Genomic DNA, 19,576 nt, shown 5'->3' with positions numbered 1-19,576 from the left:
TTTTGCTTACTCCAAATACATTCCTGGAGCATTAACCTTTTTACAGAGCTAGACAGAGATTGATTCTGAAAGCATTTGTAATATTTTTACTTTCATAAGATGTTATTAAACACGTATTTTTGTGGTCAAATGAATTTTTGGACTTCATTTCGTCATACACTGATATTTAAATCTAGAAGTTTATCTTATAAATCACGTATTTTTTTTCTTATGTCTTTGTATGAATGACTCGCTTGTTACATTCATGAATGAGATCTAGTAAGCACTTACAAAACAAAAAATAATTTTGTAACACAAACAGGGCAGTTCTGTTAAAAAAAAGGTAACACATGACACACAGCCATGTCTAACTGGCAGTGATGTGTGTATTTCGAATTTTTTACAGCTGGAAAACAAGAGCCAAATCGGAAATCAAACTAACACTCAAGATATGTCTCAGCTCTGCTTTGTCTCTGATCAACAAAGATGTAGTACTCCAGATAACTCTCTGTGTTCCGAATCACAGTGCTCTGAATGAAACAAAGCTTAGGAGCAGATTTCGAACAAAGATCTCCATACAAACACCAGCTTTCAACACAATTCTGGCTCTTAGCAGATTTTTTGTTCAAAGTAAAGTACGCGCATATGCTTGGGAGAGAGATGCCCTGGAGTTGGAGCAAGCATTTCTCCCCATGAAACCCAGCAAAACAGAGGACAAATGAAAGATCTACTTTAACTGTATCTCATCTTATGGTACTCACTGCTTATCTTCATGCCACCAAGTTGTGGGTTGGCCGGGGGCTTGTTGCCCTCAGCAAATGAGGTGGTCCTAGGTCGGCCGCTCATCCTGCTTTCAGCTCCAGCACTGGTGGCCACTTGGGCCACACCGTAGCCTCCTCCTCGTCTCCTCCGATCCCCTTCTGGGCCTCAACTTCCTCGGCTTCTTCTGCCTGTCACTGTGTGCTCCTGCAGCTCCTCCGCTTGCTCTCTTACTGCTATCTCCCTGAGCTTCTCAGCCGTGGACTCAACAATAGCAGGCCTCTCCTGCTTTCCCTCGATTCTCTCTCTTTCTCAGAAGCTCCTCCGGCTATTATCCTGCACTGGCGACGGGCATAAGACTGGTCTTCAACGCGCACTGTATATATACATGCATATGCGTATATGTATGTGGTGTAGAATATAGGCCCGTCAGCCCTCGATCACATCTCGGCCGCGCGGTACCGTAACGACGCACTCGTGTCCCGGAGAGTCGATCACACAGCTCCGGAGCTGTCCCAGCAGCAGCGTATAGGAGAGCTCCGCCAGGAAGACGCTGCAGCGAGCGGAGGGGGCACGCGAGGGCGGCTCTACTCTCTCTTTCTCTCTCTCGCTCGCGCGCTCTCTTTCTCGCTCTCACTCGCTCTTCTTTCTCCCGTTTATCTCACTTGTGTGTTCTCTCTCTCGCACTGCGCATCAGCTAGGCACGGGGGCGAAATGCTGTGTGTAATACGCCCGGACGCAGGCGTCTTTCGTGGCCCGGGTGCTGCTGCTGCTGCGGTCGTGGCTCCTGCTACTCGTCGTCGACGTTGTCGTTGCTGCTGCTACCTCCTCCTCCTCTGCTGCTGCGCCGAGCCAACGTTTTCCGAACGGAGAGTACGGCCTCGTGCGCAGGAGCCGCGCACGCGCACTATGGCTTCTCGGCGAACTACGATCAGAGAACTCGCTTGTTCCACCTTATTACTTACTCCTTCGTCGTCGGGCTCTCTCTTCTCCTCTGCAGCGCCAGCGCCCCGAGAGCAGCTCTGCCGGGCGAAGCTTCTACTGCGCGAAGTTGCACGGCTTCTGTCCTGGAAAACGGAGAAACGTTGTTATTGGAATCATCTATACGCTGACGCTCGGGTTCTCGGAAAAGCGCGCACTTGAAAATCTAAATGCTTCAAAAGAGAGTGGTCTGAGCGAGAAAGGGAGACGACACCAAGGTTACGGCGATTTTCCACCGAGTTCCACGAAATCGAAGCGGATAGAGTGCAATGGCTCTCGTACGGTGTGCGCATGTGTGCGCTAACGCTCCGGAGCAGAAAGGTTCGAATCGTTACACGGAGAAAAACTGAAGATCCTCGAATCCCCCGTGATTTTTTGGTTAGAGTAGCTGTGGCGCTGAAAAAACTACCGAAGCCATACGGCGAGAGCGCGACGTCAAAAGCAAGCTCGGAAGTGTGCCATGAGTGCAAGTACAACTGGCAATTTGATAGTAAAGCCGCCTCTCCACGACTCCATATAGCGCTTCTATATAATGCGCACTTGGCACCGCGCGCGCGATAGAGTCGCCCCGATCAGGCTGCGCGATTTTTGTGTGTAGCAGAAGACGCGCGAGGAAGCTTTGTGTCGAACTACTTCCGTGTAAAGACGGCACCTTCTTGATTGCGAGCGATTCGCGGAAGAGCATCGGAGTCCCTGCGGAGCGCAGGGGCTTATGTACCAAGAAGGAGAGCTCCCGCACTACCGTCCCGCGCACCTAACCTTAACAGTACTCGTCTTCTGGGTAGATGCACGGGCTGCACTTGTCAGAGAAGAGGTTTGCAGCACATCACGGGTGGTATTAGGTGTAAAGCTTACTTATCGTCGGGACGGGAGGAAGAGGAGCTAGACACCACCGCCAGCAGCACAAACAGAGGGTAGCAGCTCCTTCGCGTAGGCAGGTACACCGTCGTTGTCGTCGTCCGGTCGTCTCTCTTTCTCTCTTGATCGTTCGCGCGCACATACAAAGTCACAAACACATTTACACACACACGGCACACACGACGACGAGAAACACAGAGTGTAGACTAGTGCCAGAGGTATAATACGTGAGCTGCTGCTGCTGCTGCGCCCGGACGACGCGCACTCGCGTGAGGTGTATACCCACTACTGCCTGGAAATAAGAGGGAGAGAGAGGAACGAGCTTTCGTGTGTATGTTCAAGACATGCTTTTCTTTATAAGGGAGCGCGCGCGAGCGGTTTTGCCGCGCGCTTATACACACTGAAAGAGAGCGACTGCTGATGCTACTGGGAGAGTTTGGCTTCGGTGGCCGCTATCACGTAGCCTGCTGGAGTAAGAGAGAGAGAGAGAGAGAGAGAGAGAGAGAGAGAGGGACGACGATGCGCATTAGGATTTAGGGCTATATAGGTATAGCTTTTGGATGTGCGTGCTCGTGGACGACGCGCCAGTGCGGATATAAAGCTACCGCTGGGAAGAGTTTTTCGGAATTAGGCGGTTTGTGGGATTCGATATCTTTTTGAAATTCGAATAAGCTTTCGAATACCGTGTTCGATTCATTCAAACTTGGCATTCTTTTGTTTTGTTTTGATCTATATTGAAGCAACCACTTAGGTTTAGGTTGTGATTTCATCTTTGTCAACACTTGGCATATAAGTAAATGTCGATTCGATTTCAAAAGGTCAACCGTTGAAAATACATGTACCAATAACGTATTTGTGTATTTTTCATATTCTCTATTCTATCGGTCTGTCTCGGCGCGCGTAAGCGAATTACGCACGCTTGCGTATGTGGAAGACTGAATATAGAGAACGAAATTTTTTACTTTCTCGATCGATGCGCTATTTACTCCTTATTCGCTCGGTGCGTTTTCAGATCCTCCTGAATTCTCGGAAGTTTGAGTTCTTAAATTGATATTTAGCTCGAGCATTATGCAACGCAAGCGAGGTGTCGCACACATTTACCAGGCATTAGCCGGTAAATTTATGAAAACAAACCAAGGTTCCAAGTTGATTCATCCGCACCCACTTGTGTAATAATTACATTCATAAAAATATACAAGTTTTTTCTATTTTTTAAAATTTTTACTCTACATACAGGAACTAGAAAACTTTCGAAGGATCGAGACGATCGGATATAGAGTTGCGGGTAACAGTTCTATTAAAAACGCTAATGTAACAGAGGAATCAAAGCATAATAAGTAACATAATCATAAGTCGCTGTACACGCACGTGGGCACTGCGAAATAAAAATCTCGTCGGAAATACAATACCAAAGACTTTACGGTTACGTAAGTGTCGTTGTTTTGCAGCAACTCGCTTTATTGCCCGATCAGTATAAGTAGTTTCACTCTGCACGGTTCTTCGTGATATGCAAAAAATTCTGTCTTTAACAGATGCAGAAAATGTTAGTCTATAATTTATAAGAAACTTTTTAATATAAAATTATGTACTACAGATGAATTTGAACGTATTTGACAGAGTCAAACGTTAGATTAGACATTATACGTTCGCATTCCATCAAATATATATGATTCAATAATGATCCGAAAAGGGGTATAAACTCAGCAATAACAAGTTTTGATTCAGAAATCGTTTTATGATCTGCAAATACATTCTATAGCTTTAAAGGATCGGCAGTCATCTGACTGGGGTGAAACTAAGGAGACTTCGCCATTATCGAACAGGCCGTCCTGCAAACGAAGAGTTTTACCGATCGCGATCGGCAAGAACGGCTTCTACGAACGTGAGCTGAAGGAGTGCTTTGTCAGGTGCATAGCTAGGTGAGGTCGTAGCCAACAATGTGTTTGCCATACAAGGTCAAAGTTTCGAGGACCAGCCTGATTGTTTATCATTCTATGAGATGGCCAAGAACGTCATCGAACTTTCGACGATCAACGTCATCAAACAAGTTCTGCTGTTTTACCTGCCAACGTTCGAAGAAGTACTAGACGTAGTTTTTTTTTTACAAGAGCACCGACACTTTATTTCAAGAAAACGTCATGGCCATCATCTTCAAGCAATGTCATCAGCAGAACGCATCCAATCCTTTAAGTGACTTCCTGGAGTACTGCATCGACTCTGTGTCCAATTCGTGGGCGGTAGGATCACCTACGAGAACCTAAAGCACATGACCTAGTTGGATCAGGTTATAAACGAGCTGTTGCGGACTTGTCATAACTGAGTACGGTTTGATACTGGTAACAGTTTGACCAGCTTTGATGGCATCACCTGTGAGCTTCAACCTGGTGACCCGATGTTCATATATCGATTTGCATCTGGATGAGAAGTACTGGCCCGATCCAGAGAGGTTCGACCTGGACAAATCCGCTACGGAAAACAAGGATTAGAGGAAGCGAATGCATTTTTTACAGTTCGAAGAAGAACTCATAGAATGTGCGTGAGTAAAATGGTGAAAAAGCTAAGAACTCGGTAGTTTTCTTTGGCAGTTCTTAGATCGAGCTGTTTTTGAAAAGTAATGCCCAAGATAGTTTTTTCAAATGACAACGTTTACTTGGCTCGGTTGGCTAAGGCGCGCGGCTATCCTTGTGCAGGGCTCGGGTTCGAGTCCCCGGTCGCTCGAAATTTTTCGGATGATTTTTCGCATGCAAATCATTATTCTATATACTTTAATTAAAAAAAAACTTGAATACAAGCCTGATAGTAATGATTTTCCAATTCTAACGTCGAATCGCCATTAACAATGCGCACTTGTGTCGTATTATTTCACCAACTATCTTTGGAAGAAAATAGTTAAGAATACTCAATCTAAAAACTGCCAAAGACCTAGGGTAAAAAGCGTTACATCTTGTAACAAAAATTGACAAAGAAAACTACCAAGTTCTGAGATTGACAACCTCAGAACTTCCAAATAACTTGGATACCGTTTCTACCAGGGTATACCCATGAATAAAATTTGGTAAACTTTGTTAAGTTTTTTTAAAATTTGCATCAATTTTATCGCAGCGTATAAGCATAACCCAGTAAACAACAAAGTGCAAAGTCAAACCGTTATTGTAAATTTTTATCTTTTAGTGCCTGCGCCCGTGCCTCAAGATCTATCTTATCACAATTCCGAAGAGGGACTCATCTGAAGTAGCAGATGGGAAATGATATACTTCTTGTCGATAATCTGAGAATGATGGTCTCCAAAAAGAACTTTTGTTGAGATTTGCACCTGATCTAACGGGCCAAGACCACGATCCATAGGATATCGAGAAGCTCTAAACTCTCCGTTAAGGATCATGCTGATGACGTAACATTCATCGGTATGTGATATCGAGCTAGGGCGATAAGAAACATCTTTGTAGTTTAGCTATTCGCTCTAGCGACAAACTCGATTCGTGCGAGAATCTCCAATTTTGAGAATACTCTTTTAACGTTAACCGCAAGATTATCGCAGTTATTGTCCCGCTTATGTTGATTTGCCTCCGGATGAGCGCCCTTTTGTCGGATTCGGAGATATCGATGCTGGGATGGATTGCATTTGTCGTCAAGCTGACCTCTGCTTGTACGTTACATGCAATTACTCGCTGGAAATTAATTTTTCATTCGACCAACAGCATTATTTTGCCATCGCTACTACCAGTTCGACGGCACATAAATATACTCGCAGTGAACCCCTACTGTAATATTACAAAATTGAAAGCTAATGATATCAACGAGCTTGTGCGCTCAGCCAAAGCCGCAGAGTGTAAGCCAGAGTTGGGAAACCCGGAGGGCACTGCAACCCTATTTGCGACGAAATTGTGTGTCTTGATCCTTTTTTAAGCCGCCACACTTATTAGGCGGGAAATTTTTGTTGATATTAGGCAATGCCTAACTTTATTAGATCATTTTTAGTTTTTGAATAAAATAACCAGATTTTTGTAAGATATATTTAACAATGTGAAGACTGTTCGTTTATCCAAATCCTGTACAGCTGCATTTCTTTTCCTGAACTTAAATTCAATCTACAGGCCTAAATTCAAAATACGATGAAAAAAGGCGCTTCACAAACCGTCACTAAAATTAGCCATTGCAACTGCATATACATATACATATATATTGGCCGCAGCCTCGCAATCATCCAATTCAAGCTACTCCCACTACAACTCGATCGATCCCGTTCTCTCGATTTCGATCTTCTGCAGATCATTGGGGCCCCACCCTAAACATCCAGAAGTTGTATTACGTACGCTATAGGTATAATATAGGCGCGCAGGGCATGTACGAGCGTCGGAGTGACGTAGGCGCGCCGACGCCCCACACTACTTGCGCGCGTTCGACCCGGTGTACTTTTACGTAAGTAGTTCGGCAAATATTCGAATTTATTTATTTCGTTTTATTTGTTTAACTCGTCGTGCTTTTTAAAATACGTTTTAAAGTTTTATAAATACACAGTTAATAAAATTAAAAAACGTTCGATTTGTTCATGTTAATATTTATACTGTTATAGACCTGTTGCACGAGAGAACATTCGGCGCCGTTATTGCAAGTTCCAATAATTTCTAACGAAGCAGTGATTTTAATACCCTAAGAAGACGCAAGCATGGCAAGCTGCCACTTTGTTCGATGTACAGTCTTCAAAACGTGTGCCACTTTGCATTTTTTCTCGCACACTCGAAGCTGCGCAAGGGAGACGTTATAACGCAGTAGGACGATCCTGGCAGCTGTCCAGCATCTCATGAAAATTATGTTTTCGCTCGTATATTCCTTGACGTCATTGTCGGAAATGGTAATGACGCAGTACGTTATAAAGCTTCGAGCGACTGTAAACTTAAATAGAAACATACACTACTAGAGAGTATTTTTTACGATCGCGAGAATTGAAGATTTCAAATTCTCCCGCCTTTCAGATCGACTCATCGAATCAACCATGCGATGTCCGCATCGATTGTCGACCTAACTTCTCGACTCCGATAGTTCCTTAAACAACCACCGGCTGTGGCGCTGAAATCGCAATGATCGTCGCCCACCGCCGCGGAGCGAAAAAATACGTCGTCGTCGCCGTGGAATCCCTGTGGAGTCGGCGCCTCGATTATCATTTTCGTTTTGATGATTTAAATCGTTTCCAGCCAGTGGGTGTGCGAAGACAGGCCGTAAGTAAACAATCGTCGAGTCTCTTTCTTATCAGCTCGCGGAGGTAAAAAGAGGGAAATACGATAGTGCGGGCGTTCGAAACGAGCCTTCTAGCCGGCCGGTACTAGCGTCGCGAATTTTCGTGTATACGTGGTCAGCTCCGCTTTTGCGGAGATTGTTTTTTTTTTTGATGGGGTTATAGACGCAGTGCGCTGAATATTAAGCGGCGAGCTTCGTCGAACGTTACAACTTAAAGGTTTTACTTTGTGCTATAAATAGTTTTTGTTTTTTGGGGAAGGTGTTTGGAACAAGATTTTTTTAACAACGATTATTCTGACTTGTTTTTGTTCTTGACACTGTAAACAATGTAGATTGACTGGATGTGGGCGGTTTTGATAGAGCAATGCAAAAATACTGGCTGATAGTTTTTTTTTTCACGTTTGATATTGATTGGAGTATTAAGTGTCATTGTGTAAAATATAACTGTAATCAATTCTATTTTTTTAACAAAGGTTAATCATGGGGGTCCTTCTGAGAGCCAAAGGACTTCGTATGTCTGCACAAAAGCAGGAGACACTTCTGAAATTGACTGTCTTATCTTTCGCAGCAATTTTGTGTGAGTCATTGTTCTTTTGTTAAATATATTTGTAATAATACAATAAATTGAACTTGTAATTTTATTCAAATGTATATTTTTCAGCTTTTGCTACGCGTTTATTTTCTGTGTTGAGATTTGAGAGCGTCATCCATGAATTTGATCCTTACTTCAACTACAGGACCACAAAATTTTTGGCAGAGGAAGGCTTTTATAATTTTTTGAATTGGTTTGATGACAGAGTATGGTATCCATTAGGCAGAATCATTGGAGGTATTAATAGATGAAAAGTAGAATAAAGCTTAAAACAGTTGAATTTGATTTTACAAAAATTATTTTTCTTGGAATACAGGAACAATCTACCCTGGGTTGATGGTTACCTCAGCTGCATTCTATCATTTAGCACAACTGTTGAACATCAGTATAGACATTAGGAATGTCTGTGTCTTCCTTGCACCCCTGTTTTCTAGCTTTACAACTATTATAACATATTTGCTTACAAAGGAATTGAAAGTAAGCTAAAGCAGTTTTTAGAATTTAAAAATATTAAAAAATACCCTCTCTAATAATGAAAATACGTTTTTTGCAGGATTCAGCATCTGGACTGTTTGCGGCATCAATGATTGCCATTGTGCCTGGATACATCTCTAGATCTGTTGCAGGATCATACGATAATGAAGGCATAGCCATTTTCTGCATGCTCTTTACTTACTACATGTGGATTAAAGCTGTTAAAACTGGAACTATTTTCTGGTCAACGTGTACAGTCCTTTCCTACTTTTACATGGTCTCTTCATGGGGAGGCTACGTTTTCCTAATCAACCTCATACCTCTGCATGTTTTGACATTGATGGTCACCGGCAGATTTTCTCATAGGATCTACGTTGCCTACAGCATCTTGTATTGTTTAGGAACGATATTCTCAATGCAGATACCATTTGTAGGATTCCAGCCTGTCCAAAGTTCTGAACACATGCTTGTGAGTTGGAAAAATTATATTCAAAGCAAGACTAATGAGCTACATAAACCAAAGTGATTTATCCTCATGCATTTGATTGCAGGCAATAGTAGTTTTTGGACTGTGTCAAATTCACGCTTTAGTCGACTACCTCCGCAGTAAATTGTCGCAACAAGACTTTGAAGTGCTCTTCCAAGGACTGATCATTTCAACACTCATCGTATCATTCGTAACAGGAACTATTTTAACGTTGACTGGAAAGATTTCGCCATGGACAGGAAGATTCTACTCTCTGTTGGATCCGTCATATGCAAAAAATCATATCCCGATCATCGCGTCCGTTTCAGAGCATCAACCGACTTCTTGGAGCTCTTTCTACTTTGATCTGCAAATTTTAGTTTTCCTGTTCCCAGCAGGTCTATACTTCTGCTTCTCGAAACTCACAGACTCAAACATCTTTTTGATCTTGTATGGTGCTACTAGTCTTTACTTTGCTGTAAGTTAAATTTAAGTCAATCCGATCTCTACAGCCTTCAGTACATATTCAAACATTGATTTCATATTTTAGGGAGTCATGGTGCGACTAATGTTGGTGCTAGCGCCTGTGATGTGCATCTTAGGTGGAATTGGTGCTTCTTCTTTGCTCTTGAAATACATGAAAGAAATTGATAGTGGAAAGGTTACTGACAAAAAGTCAAAAAAGTTCGAGAGCAACTACGTTTTGAGAAGCGAGGTAAAACCACGCAATATTTATGAAGAGAATGTACCCTATTAAAAAGGTACAGTTGATTTCAATTACTCGACTTTTTTGTTACGTAGATCGCAACATTGTTCATCGCTGTGATGGGCGTATTATTCATTTCGTACACTTTCCATTGTACGTGGGTTACGGTAGAAGCTTACAGCTCACCAAGCATTGTCTTATCTGCCCGTTCTCCGGATGGCGGTAGAATGATATTCGACGATTTCAGGGAGGCTTACTATTGGTTACGAATGAATACACCAGAGGTTCGTATTTAGCTATACTTTGTTTCATTTGATGTAATGTCTATAAAATTAATTCACTAAATAAATGATTTGCAGGATGCTAAAGTTATGTCTTGGTGGGATTACGGTTATCAAATAACGGCAATGGCCAATCGGACAATTTTAGTCGACAATAATACGTGGAACAACACGCACATATCGAGAGTCGGTCAAGCTATGGCAAGCACGGAAGAGAAATCTTATGAGATCATGAGGGAGCTTGACGTTAACTACGTTCTCGTTATCTTTGGAGGATTAACTGGTTACTCATCGGACGGTATGCTTCATTTTGAAAGAAATATCCTTTGCAGATAAATTCAACACGTTATTTACATATCTGCATTACTTTGTGCAGATCTTAATAAGTTCCTGTGGATGGTGAGAATCGCCGGAAGTACGGAAAAGGGAAAGTCGATATCTGAATGGGATTATTACAATCCCGCTGGAGAATTCCGAGTCGACAAAGAGGGAACTCCCACGTTACTTAATTGTCTGATGTACAAAATGTGCTACTATAGATTCGGCCAAGTTTACACTGAAGGAGGTGAGGGCAATTTTAATACAATTCTTTTTTCACACGGGATACAATTTTAGACTTCACAGACGTGTAACGAAATACGTTTTAATTTAGGCAAGCCGTCCGGTTACGATCGAGTGAGAAACATGGAAATCGGCAACAAGGACTTTGAACTTACAACTCTCGAGGAGGCCTACACGACTGAGCACTGGCTTGTTCGCATCTACAAAGTGAAAGACTTGAGAAACCGAGGAAACTGACAAGATACGAAGAGTTCCTTGTATTAGTAAGATAAAGCGTGTTTGGACTACCAGTGACAAAAACAAACTTAAAGTTTCTATTGTATTTTTTTTATAAATACGAAAGTGATTTCTCCTTCTTCCGCTGTCCATCGCACCGTAACGCATGACAAGTGTGCTGTAAGTTATGAAATAAGATTTTTTTAACGATTATAAATATAACTTTTTCAACAGTTTTTTGAAAATCTCAAGACTTATATTTATTATACACCTTACAAACTATCATATAATTCCATTTTCACAATTAAACGCACATATTTTATTATTATTTTATTTATTAATGTTTTTTTATTAATCAAGGGTGTTTATTTATTCAGTTTTAAATTAAAAAATAACTCGTTTGACTTAAAACATTCGCTATGTATTCTGAATAAAATATTTTTCTTAGTCGACTCGAAAGTGAGAAGGGAGTCAACGCTTGCCACTGTTCTCCATTGACATGGCACACTAGTCTTCTTTTTTCTTTATATGTTCATTATGAATTACAAAAATACGATTAACAATTTACATCTAATATTTTACAATTTCTCTCCTTAACTCGTAAAAATTATCAAGTATTCAATAGCTTACGTCGACTTTAAAAAGAACTCAATAGAGGTGATAAAAAAAAGTGAAAAGAACAAGGTAGAGGCAGAGAAGGGGCTGAAGTACGAGAATGCATCATCATTAAAAAAAAATGGAGTATTCATGTAGTACATTAACAATATACAAGTTTTATAGGTACAAATTACGGGGCGAGAGAGAGAGAGAGAGAGAGAGAGAGAGAGAGAGAGAGAGAGAGAGAGAGAGAGAGAGAGAGAGGGGAAGAAAGAAGGAAAGGGAAAGAAAGAGACGAATTTTTTCTTGCTTATACACTAATCCCACTCGCCAATGAACATAGCGCGAGGAGCTGGTGGTATCATGCCTCTCGTTGGGATGGGTAACCTTCCGTAAATGTGATTGTATGGAGAGTCGATTCTGTCGTCCGAATCTGCGAATCAGGGATAAATCAGCATAAGCATCATTTCCATCCAGAAAGAATCAACTTAACAAGAGAAATTCAACCAACCGAGTCCACTTTCAAAGCTTCTCGCGTGATACATGATCGGCGGTCGCTTCGCCGGCGCCGGAACGACGTGGTGTCCGTAGATCTGAGACGTCTGACTGTGCACTACGGGGTAGTTCTGCTGAGCTCCATAAGCCGCCGCTGCGGCGTGATGGTGATGGTGGTGTTGCTGAGAGACACGGGCTGCGGTGTGACCGTAGATGGCGGTGGAATTCTTGCTCGAGGCTACCGGCACCGAAGCTGGGGCCACCGCTGCCGCAGCGACAGACGGATGCGACTGGCCGTTGCTCTTCGCCATCTTCACGAAGTTCGGTACGCGGGCTCGGAGACCGCAGTAGTAGGGGTCGTCTGGAAGAAATTTTCGTTCAGAAGTGTTTACATGATTTTTCGTGATGAAATTCACTCGGTGACTAATTTTGCCCACGAAATATCCGATTACCATAATTTTTCTCCGCGCTTAAATCAAACGAAATCCCAAGTAGTCATTTGTCACTGGCCGGTCGGATTTCGTTTTGAAGTATTTATGATACGCGAGTTTTGGCATTGTAACGTCGGGCTTTCGAAATCGTCGGCGCGCGTAATGGGAAACGATCGAGAAGGGCCGAATCTGATTTGAAGAATTTCGGATGCAGATATTCCTTTCGAATAAAAGAGTTTTAGAAATTGAAATTCCATGCTACTTTCACTTGCGCAGCCAAATACGCATACAATCTCGAGTTCTAAATAAGCCCTCTTGACTCTATCTCAAGAGACGTACGAGTATCACTCGTGGAGCGCGTGCGCGTCTGCTCTCTGTGTTTTTTTCCACGTGAAAATTACACTTGAAAAAGTACTTGACATTATTTTCACCGGCGGAGTAAAAGTTTTCGGGGGCTCAAATGACTTTTTAATACGCGCCTTTAAGAAACGTCGAAAAAGTAAAGCGTCTCACCGTATTTCTTATTGTTTTCCTTTTTACTCTTCTTCTCCTCGACGACAGGTGCTCTCACGGAACTCGATACGTAGTCGTCCTCGATGTCATCGTAGTCCGGCTGCAATCAAAAGACACGTCCATGAGCAAACGCGTAGTCTAGAAATTTCTCACATTTCTCTGCTCTACAAAACGCAGAGTAGAGATAAATAATCGAGGCAGGTTACAGTCAGCAACATTACAATCGTGAACATACAAGTCATGGAACAAACGGTGCTATTATTATTATTATTCTAATTATTATATGAACTTCCGCAAAACTTTTTTTCATCATGCGATCCAAACATTCCTGGTATATTGTTAAACAAATGTTGTGTGCATGTATTATATCGGCTAGTCCGGAAGCTCGAAACGAGGGGAAAATCGCTCGAGCGTCGTATATATACTATGTGCAACAATGAGAGTGTAAATAATTGCAGTTTGGAGAGAGAAAAAATTGAAGAACGTACCTTCACGTAAACCTGCCTCGGCATCTTAAAATACAACAGATAATACGATTACAAGACTAGATAATGCTCGTGGCTGGTAGTATTAAACTAAGCTTATATCGGATAGTGCGTAAATTTCGCGTGGCGTCGCGTACCATAATATATATGCGTAGAGGAATAACGAGTATGCAAAGGAGAGAACGACATCGTAAGTTTTCGCTGAAAATTTAGAAACGAGTGTAGATCAATGGGTACAAAATTCCGAATGGACACTTTCGTCTTAGAATCTGTATACTCTGCTTTGGTGTAATTACAGGGATGTTGGTTTTAATTATGCATTGATTTTAAGCACTGGAATTAGCGCGTCGGTTTTTTCGGTGGGTTACTTAAATATTGTGAGAGAATATCGAATGACCCTATTGTCTCGAGTAATGAATGACGTTTTTCTCAATTTCAGCGGATAACGACGCATTGTTTGATGTAATCGTAACGCACTACCTGCCTCCTTCATTAAAGTAATATTCAATCAACGTCATTCTATCTTAAACGTCGGAATGCGCGACCTAAAATTATCTGAATTTGATCTTCTAATGGGATGTGGGAGCTATTAAAAACACTGTTTTTCTGGTCTACGAAACTTTTTAAACAAAGAGTATAATGCAAAACCAAGACTAGAGCGCAATAGTGTTTTATTTAAAGAATCATTCTACCGGAAGAAATTGTCAATTGGACTTTAATAAGTTTTTCATCAAGTTTTGAAATATGAATATTCATACGCGATCTCAGCGCTAACCTCAAAAGCAAGCAGTACCTTAATTTTGCCAATAAACTATTCATTACTTTGATTTCCATCAATATAAACAGTACAGCGCCATACTATGATGCTTAATGAATACCTTTAGTTTTTTTGCATTTGAAATAATACGAAATATCTCGTGGCGTAATTGGGAAGCTTCAGCTCGCACATCCCCTTGATCAAACTTTGATTTTCAGCGATAGAAATTTCGCAAAAAAGAAACTCATCGGATTCCGCACAAGATGCGCGCAATAAGCTCAAACAATCGTCATAAATCCAGCTCACCTTGGGTATATCATGCCCATAAGCGTTCTCCCTAGGCGGTAGCTTGGGCGGTCTCTCGCCGCGTCTGTGTCCCTGTGGTGGCGCACCGGCGACCATGCTCTGCCTGCCATGTGGTTCCCTGGCATCTCTGTGCTCCCTCTGCTCGCGATGCTGCTGATACGCGGCGTAGATCTGCTGCTCCCGGCCGAGACTCGGCTCGGTCGAGGACGACGAGACTCCGGCGACGCTGTAAGGGTCCTCGTCCGGGATGGGGATTCGCGGTCGGTTCTTTATGTCCACCGGCCTCTGCAGAGCCAGCACTGGAAACGAGGAGAAGTAGAGAAATGGCGGCCGAGGCGAATTGCGGGCTTGGCGTAGGAAATTAGAGGGAAGAGAGAAGCACGAGCGGCCTGGTTGCCGAGAATCGGCTCCGCACGAATGTCAGACTGATTAAGGACTCGTGGCGATGGAAGTCGTGTGATCGTAGGGGAAAAAAGTAGGCTAATAATGATTGGCCGCAGAAAAATGTCATACCTGGCGGAAGCTTCGACTTGAGCATATCAAGCCCAACGACGTTGACGATGAGGACCCACACAGGACACTGCAGTATGTCGGCCTCGGTGCGCACGAAGACGATCGCGCTCAGGCATTGTGTCTCGAGTCTCCGTCTGTCTGGATAAGCTCGCCTCGTCTCCCGTGACAAATTCGTTTGAAATTTGTTCATGTCGAAGAGCTGTAAGTGCGCATATGCAACAACAACGATTTCACTCGATTAATGTCCCGTAGCTTCTTACATCGCAGACACGCAAGCGGTAGGTATTATTCGGACGATTACTCATGTGCGTGCGCGCAGCAGAGTCTTTCGACATACGCGCATAAGCGGCGACGATGATTTTTCTCTTTTTGGAAAGCGCGCGCGCGCACACGGGGATTCCCCCGACTACTCGCTTGCGGGTTCTATAGAGATTCTGATCGCCTGAAAAATCGATACTATCGATCTTCGCTTATTATTACGGCTTATATACCTTTCCAGGTTTCTCGTGCTCGAGGGCGCCCTGAGAGTTGCGTACGATTTCCGGGCCGATCGCGTTGTCCTCCTGGTTCATCGTCTTCACGTAGACGTTGCTCTTGCACAACCTCTTGATTAGGATGTTGCCCTGCTCGTCCATCTTTATCTTCACGCCTTGATTGATGTGTCGCTTCGCCTCCTCCGTCTTGGCGTCTCGCATCGGGTTGTCGAAGCCGCACAGTCCTATCCTGCAAATTTCGCAAGATATCGACGAACCTGTTTTAGTGTCTTTTTTTGCGTGGACGTGATCGATCGGCTAATTGAAATTGTCCTGAATTTTTTCCCCGAGATTTCTGCTGATAAATATTAATGCTATACTGGGATTCCCGAATTTGATTTTTGGACGATGAACCCATCGATCCAAAATTTAAAAAACATTATTTTTTCCTCAAAAAAAAGCTGCCCCACGAAATGACAATGATCATCGCGTCGTCTCTCAACGAGCCAGGCCATGCACGCGCGCGTCCTACAATGCCTCTCTCTGAGGAACGTGAGTCTCGGACGAATCGGGACGTGACCGGCTCGGCAGCAGCACTTCTCTGCTCAGTGATAATCCCCGGCTCGAATAATTATAGAAATCGGGACGCCGCGGCTTCCACACTGTGTTATACGTGTGAGATAAAAACGATGCAGCGGTATATAGCTCTCTTCTCTACTTTCGATGATTCGAGCGTGTGCACGAGTTTCTCCGGTGGCGCGGCTGCGAAAATCCATATGGGAAACGCTGTGTTTTTCGGCGGCTTTAGAAAGCGGGAGATTCAAAAAACTCTTTGTCAAACGCTGATGCTTTCCTTTTTTTTTTCGGGAGCCAGGCATTTTATCTCAGTAGGCGCGCTCGAGGTTTTGTAATTAGCATAAGGATTGTTTGGACTGCGAAAGAGGTGTGCGCGTGTGTTTTTACGATGCTCGTATAATGGTGCGAAAACGAGTTTAGAGCGCGGTAATTACGGTTTTCGGGAAGACCGTGGGTCCGAGGAGAGACGGTGTGATTGGCTGTTTAGAGTATCATTAGACGGGCGATAAAAGCGCCGAATTCGCGAAAAAAGTGGGTCGCGTACGCGCGAATGTGATGAGTTCTAGAAAGTGAGCATGAACGTGAATAAATCACTTAATTCCCGATTAAAGTCGATAGTAAATACGCTTCATAATCGTCGCAAAAAAGTCTACGGTTATGATACGAGCTGTAAGACATTCGGGAATTTTTTTCAGCTAATACTTTGGAATTCTCGCCTTTTTAAATCCGATATGCAGCGGGAATATCAAGGCTTGGCAGGAATCCCTGCATTTTTGCATAAAATCGTTTTGAAATCGGCGACGACGAAAAATTATCACCCGAAGCGAATTCCTTCAAGAACAACGAATTATTATGGTAGTCAAATTTTAACGAATCCACGTTACAAATACACAAACTCGAAACGAGCGGATAAACAATTAAAATTTTTCACGCGAACAAACAGCAGCTTACGTAAGATTATCTATCTCCGCGCACATTTGACAGTAATCATAATTGCATCCGTACGTTCAACTCGTCGTCGTAAAATCGTGATTTCTCTCGCGGCGCACGACGACGACGGCATTCCGCGAAATTCTCGATTTTTCCGAGTATGGCACTTTTATTGCGGACAGTCGATAATGATGATGACGGGTCTCGGGAATGTTATTGGCCGATCCCTGGGCGGAAGCCCGGACAGAAGTCATCGGCTCTCTGCGCCTTTTACGAGAAATGCGATTTTTATTGTAATGATAAACTCGACTTTTTTCCTTGTGAATATTAGTGTTCCGCAGAAATTTAAAGTTTTCCTCGCCAGATAAGGCGTAGGTATGAGCTATTGGCTCATGAGAAAAGTACGACCCGAAGCAAAAGGAGAAGATAAAAAAAAGAACAGAGTCGTGACGGGTTAACGGGAAAAAATGATGTATAGGCAGTTGCACAGCGAGTAGCTTTTAAATGTGCGTTTGATACATACGCGTTTTTTTGTTGAGCCTTTCGGACGCTGATACACGTATGGTCCGTTATTTTAAACGATGTAAAATAGATCGCGGTATTATGCAGTCGATTTAATGCAAATCGTCGTCGCTTTTCGAGTATTACGACCCGCGTATTTTTCCTGGTTAATTAATGAAGCAAAAAAAAATATTAACCGTGTAAGGGGATACGATTCACACGTGCGCCGGACAGTTATCGTCGGCGTCCACAAGATCGGTTACGCGCTAAATATTTCCCCGGTTGATTATAAACGAAGCATTGAGTTTTATACACGTTCTAAAATCGGCTATACATAGCGATTTCTAAAGGCGGATAAACAAAAACCGCATTTTTCGAAAGTCCGTTGCGTAAAAGAGTTAACATCGTTTCTTAATTAATGCCTTCGCGCGCGAGCCCGTGTGTGTATTCGTAAATACATTTCCGGATCGTGTATTGATTAGAAAGGCGACTTATTCTTCTTCTCCTTCGTGAATAATCCATAACCTTTGGCATCTTCCTTCAGAGTCAAGCGAGAGAGATAACGAAATACCTTAGAATGTATTATGCGCGGTGGAAAAAGAGCGAAAAAGTGTCCGCGCGGTGAAAGTGGAATAAGACTGATCGGTTCCGTTAACATTTTATAATCAAAGAAAGCAGTGAACTTTGTGCCCGTATTCGAAAAGCGTCTCTAATCGACGGATTTGAATCCCTGGAAAAATTTGATTTCTCCTGCAGGGGAAGGAAGATTGCCGCGAGAAAGAGCTTCAATATAGGCTCTTACTTTCTTTATAAATTTTGTGGTTATGCTCGCACAAACCGATCTCGGTTCGAAATTCGATTTTTCTCCAAACAATTGTTAACAAGCTCAAGGAAGTCGACACCCCGATTTATCTATCTCTCAAAGCTCGTCACCCGATATCACCCACAAGGTGCGAAGCAAGAGTACAATACCCAGCAACGCCCGGAAGCCGATTTCTCTCTCGCAAGCGATCGAAAGATTGAAAATCGGCGCATTATACATGCGCGCCAACACACTGCCTGGCGCAGCAGGTCGAGAAGGAAAAAAGATCGGCAGCCATGGAAATCGGTTGCGCTCGAATTATAATATACGGGCTCTACTCCGCTTCCTCGTGCATATTACAGCCAGGGCGTTAAAGAATTATTATGAAACGCGCGCGCGAGTTGCATTTTTCGGAGCGTGTGCGCACTTACGTAAGCTGCACCGGTCGCTATATCGTCCGTTTAATTATGCGCGAGCGCGGCGCGTAAAAAATTCGGCGACTATTTGTTTAGCTTTTTGCGATGTTTGGTGGCGAGAATTTACTGCGCCGTATAAATCTGCGCGCCATCAGAGGATGTAATAATAACGGCCTGCGAAATATCAAACGCCGAATAATATTCGCGAGCGAGAGAGGATTTACGGTGAGCCGTTAAGAGGCTTTTGTCGGGTAGTTTCTGGTGTGTAATTTATTGCAGCAGGCGTTGTTAGGTAAGAGCGTTTGCATGATGTTTCCCTGCACTGGTTTTATAAGATATGAAAAACATATAGATACCTAAATCCATCGAAGCCGTCGTTGGACCCATTGACAGTGAGTACGGGGGCTCTTGCGTATGCCTTAGCGACGCGTCTGTTCCTCTCGAAGACGATGACCTTCGCCCAGATCTCGTCGTCGATTTGATTCCACTTGTCCAGAACTTCCTGTATGTGGTCCTAAAAAGCCGGAGAGAAAAAGAGAAAACTCGTCATTATACACAGTCGATGCGATCGCTCCTCGATGCTCGCTTAGAAAGTAACGGATCACGCGTATACATACATATATACGTTGTGCAAGATCCGACTCGTAAAATTAAACGCCGAGCGGCGCGCGCG

The 19,576-nt window shown here is 43.2% G+C and overlaps 3 protein-coding genes across 14 annotated transcripts in view; 1 reads left to right on the top strand and 2 right to left on the bottom strand.

Annotated features, from left to right (window-relative positions):
- LOC100117808 (glycogen synthase kinase-3 beta) overlaps positions 1-2,988 on the bottom strand; it is a 50,531-nt gene extending 47,543 nt beyond the window's left edge. For 5 of the 7 annotated variants that reach the window (XM_016988019.3, XM_032599607.1, XM_016988021.3 and 2 more), the window contains exons 1-2: positions 2,575-2,988; positions 741-1,805 (exon numbers count right to left, since the gene is read on the bottom strand). In XM_016988019.3, coding sequence (XP_016843508.1) covers positions 741-825 — 85 coding nt within the window. In that variant the 5' untranslated portion in view covers positions 826-1,805; positions 2,575-2,988. Of the gene's footprint in view, positions 1-740; positions 1,806-1,877; positions 2,199-2,574 lie in introns of those variants that run through there. The other 2 variants (XM_032599609.1, XM_016988020.3) reach the window with 2 other exon arrangements.
- Positions 2,989-7,205: 4,217 nt separating this feature from the next.
- On the top strand, positions 7,206-11,353 carry LOC100117843 (dolichyl-diphosphooligosaccharide--protein glycosyltransferase subunit STT3A). Of its 2 annotated transcripts, XM_016988013.3 has the most exons (12): positions 7,206-7,429; positions 7,551-7,793; positions 8,286-8,389; positions 8,474-8,641; positions 8,721-8,881; positions 8,958-9,347; positions 9,430-9,822; positions 9,895-10,059; positions 10,146-10,334; positions 10,410-10,629; positions 10,708-10,896; positions 10,984-11,353. In XM_016988013.3, the coding sequence occupies exons 3-12, from the start codon at positions 8,293-8,295 to the stop codon at positions 11,127-11,129; spliced, it is 2,118 nt and encodes a 705-aa protein (XP_016843502.1). In that variant the 5' UTR covers positions 7,206-7,429; positions 7,551-7,793; positions 8,286-8,292; the 3' UTR covers positions 11,130-11,353. The 2 variants fall into 2 exon arrangements, with proteins under 2 accessions (XP_016843502.1, XP_032455496.1); XM_032599605.1 differs by lacking the exons at positions 7,206-7,429; positions 7,551-7,793 and adding an exon at positions 7,861-8,029.
- Positions 11,354-11,507: 154 nt separating this feature from the next.
- LOC100117884 overlaps positions 11,508-19,576 on the bottom strand; it is a 71,298-nt gene continuing 63,229 nt past the window's right edge. For 3 of the 5 annotated variants that reach the window (XM_008210303.3, XM_031930611.1, XM_008210304.3), the window contains exons 3-10: positions 19,260-19,417; positions 15,697-15,928; positions 15,206-15,404; positions 14,693-14,991; positions 13,633-13,656; positions 13,145-13,244; positions 12,217-12,561; positions 11,508-12,138 (exon numbers count right to left, since the gene is read on the bottom strand). In XM_008210303.3, the coding sequence (XP_008208525.1) occupies positions 12,023-12,138; positions 12,217-12,561; positions 13,145-13,244; positions 13,633-13,656; positions 14,693-14,991; positions 15,206-15,404; positions 15,697-15,928; positions 19,260-19,417 (1,473 nt within the window). In that variant the 3' untranslated portion in view covers positions 11,508-12,022. The remainder of the gene's footprint in view (positions 12,139-12,216; positions 12,562-13,144; positions 13,245-13,632; positions 13,657-14,692; positions 14,992-15,205; positions 15,405-15,696; positions 15,929-19,259; positions 19,418-19,576) is intronic. The other 2 variants (XM_032599606.1, XM_016988015.2) reach the window with 1 other exon arrangement.

The sequence above is a fragment of the Nasonia vitripennis genome, chromosome 4, assembly GCF_009193385.2.
Source record: "Nasonia vitripennis strain AsymCx chromosome 4, Nvit_psr_1.1, whole genome shotgun sequence".
Taxonomy (NCBI): Eukaryota; Metazoa; Arthropoda; class Insecta; order Hymenoptera; family Pteromalidae; genus Nasonia; species Nasonia vitripennis.
The sequence above is the reverse complement of the archived record's forward strand: the minus strand, read 5'-3'. Positions and strand labels throughout refer to the sequence as shown.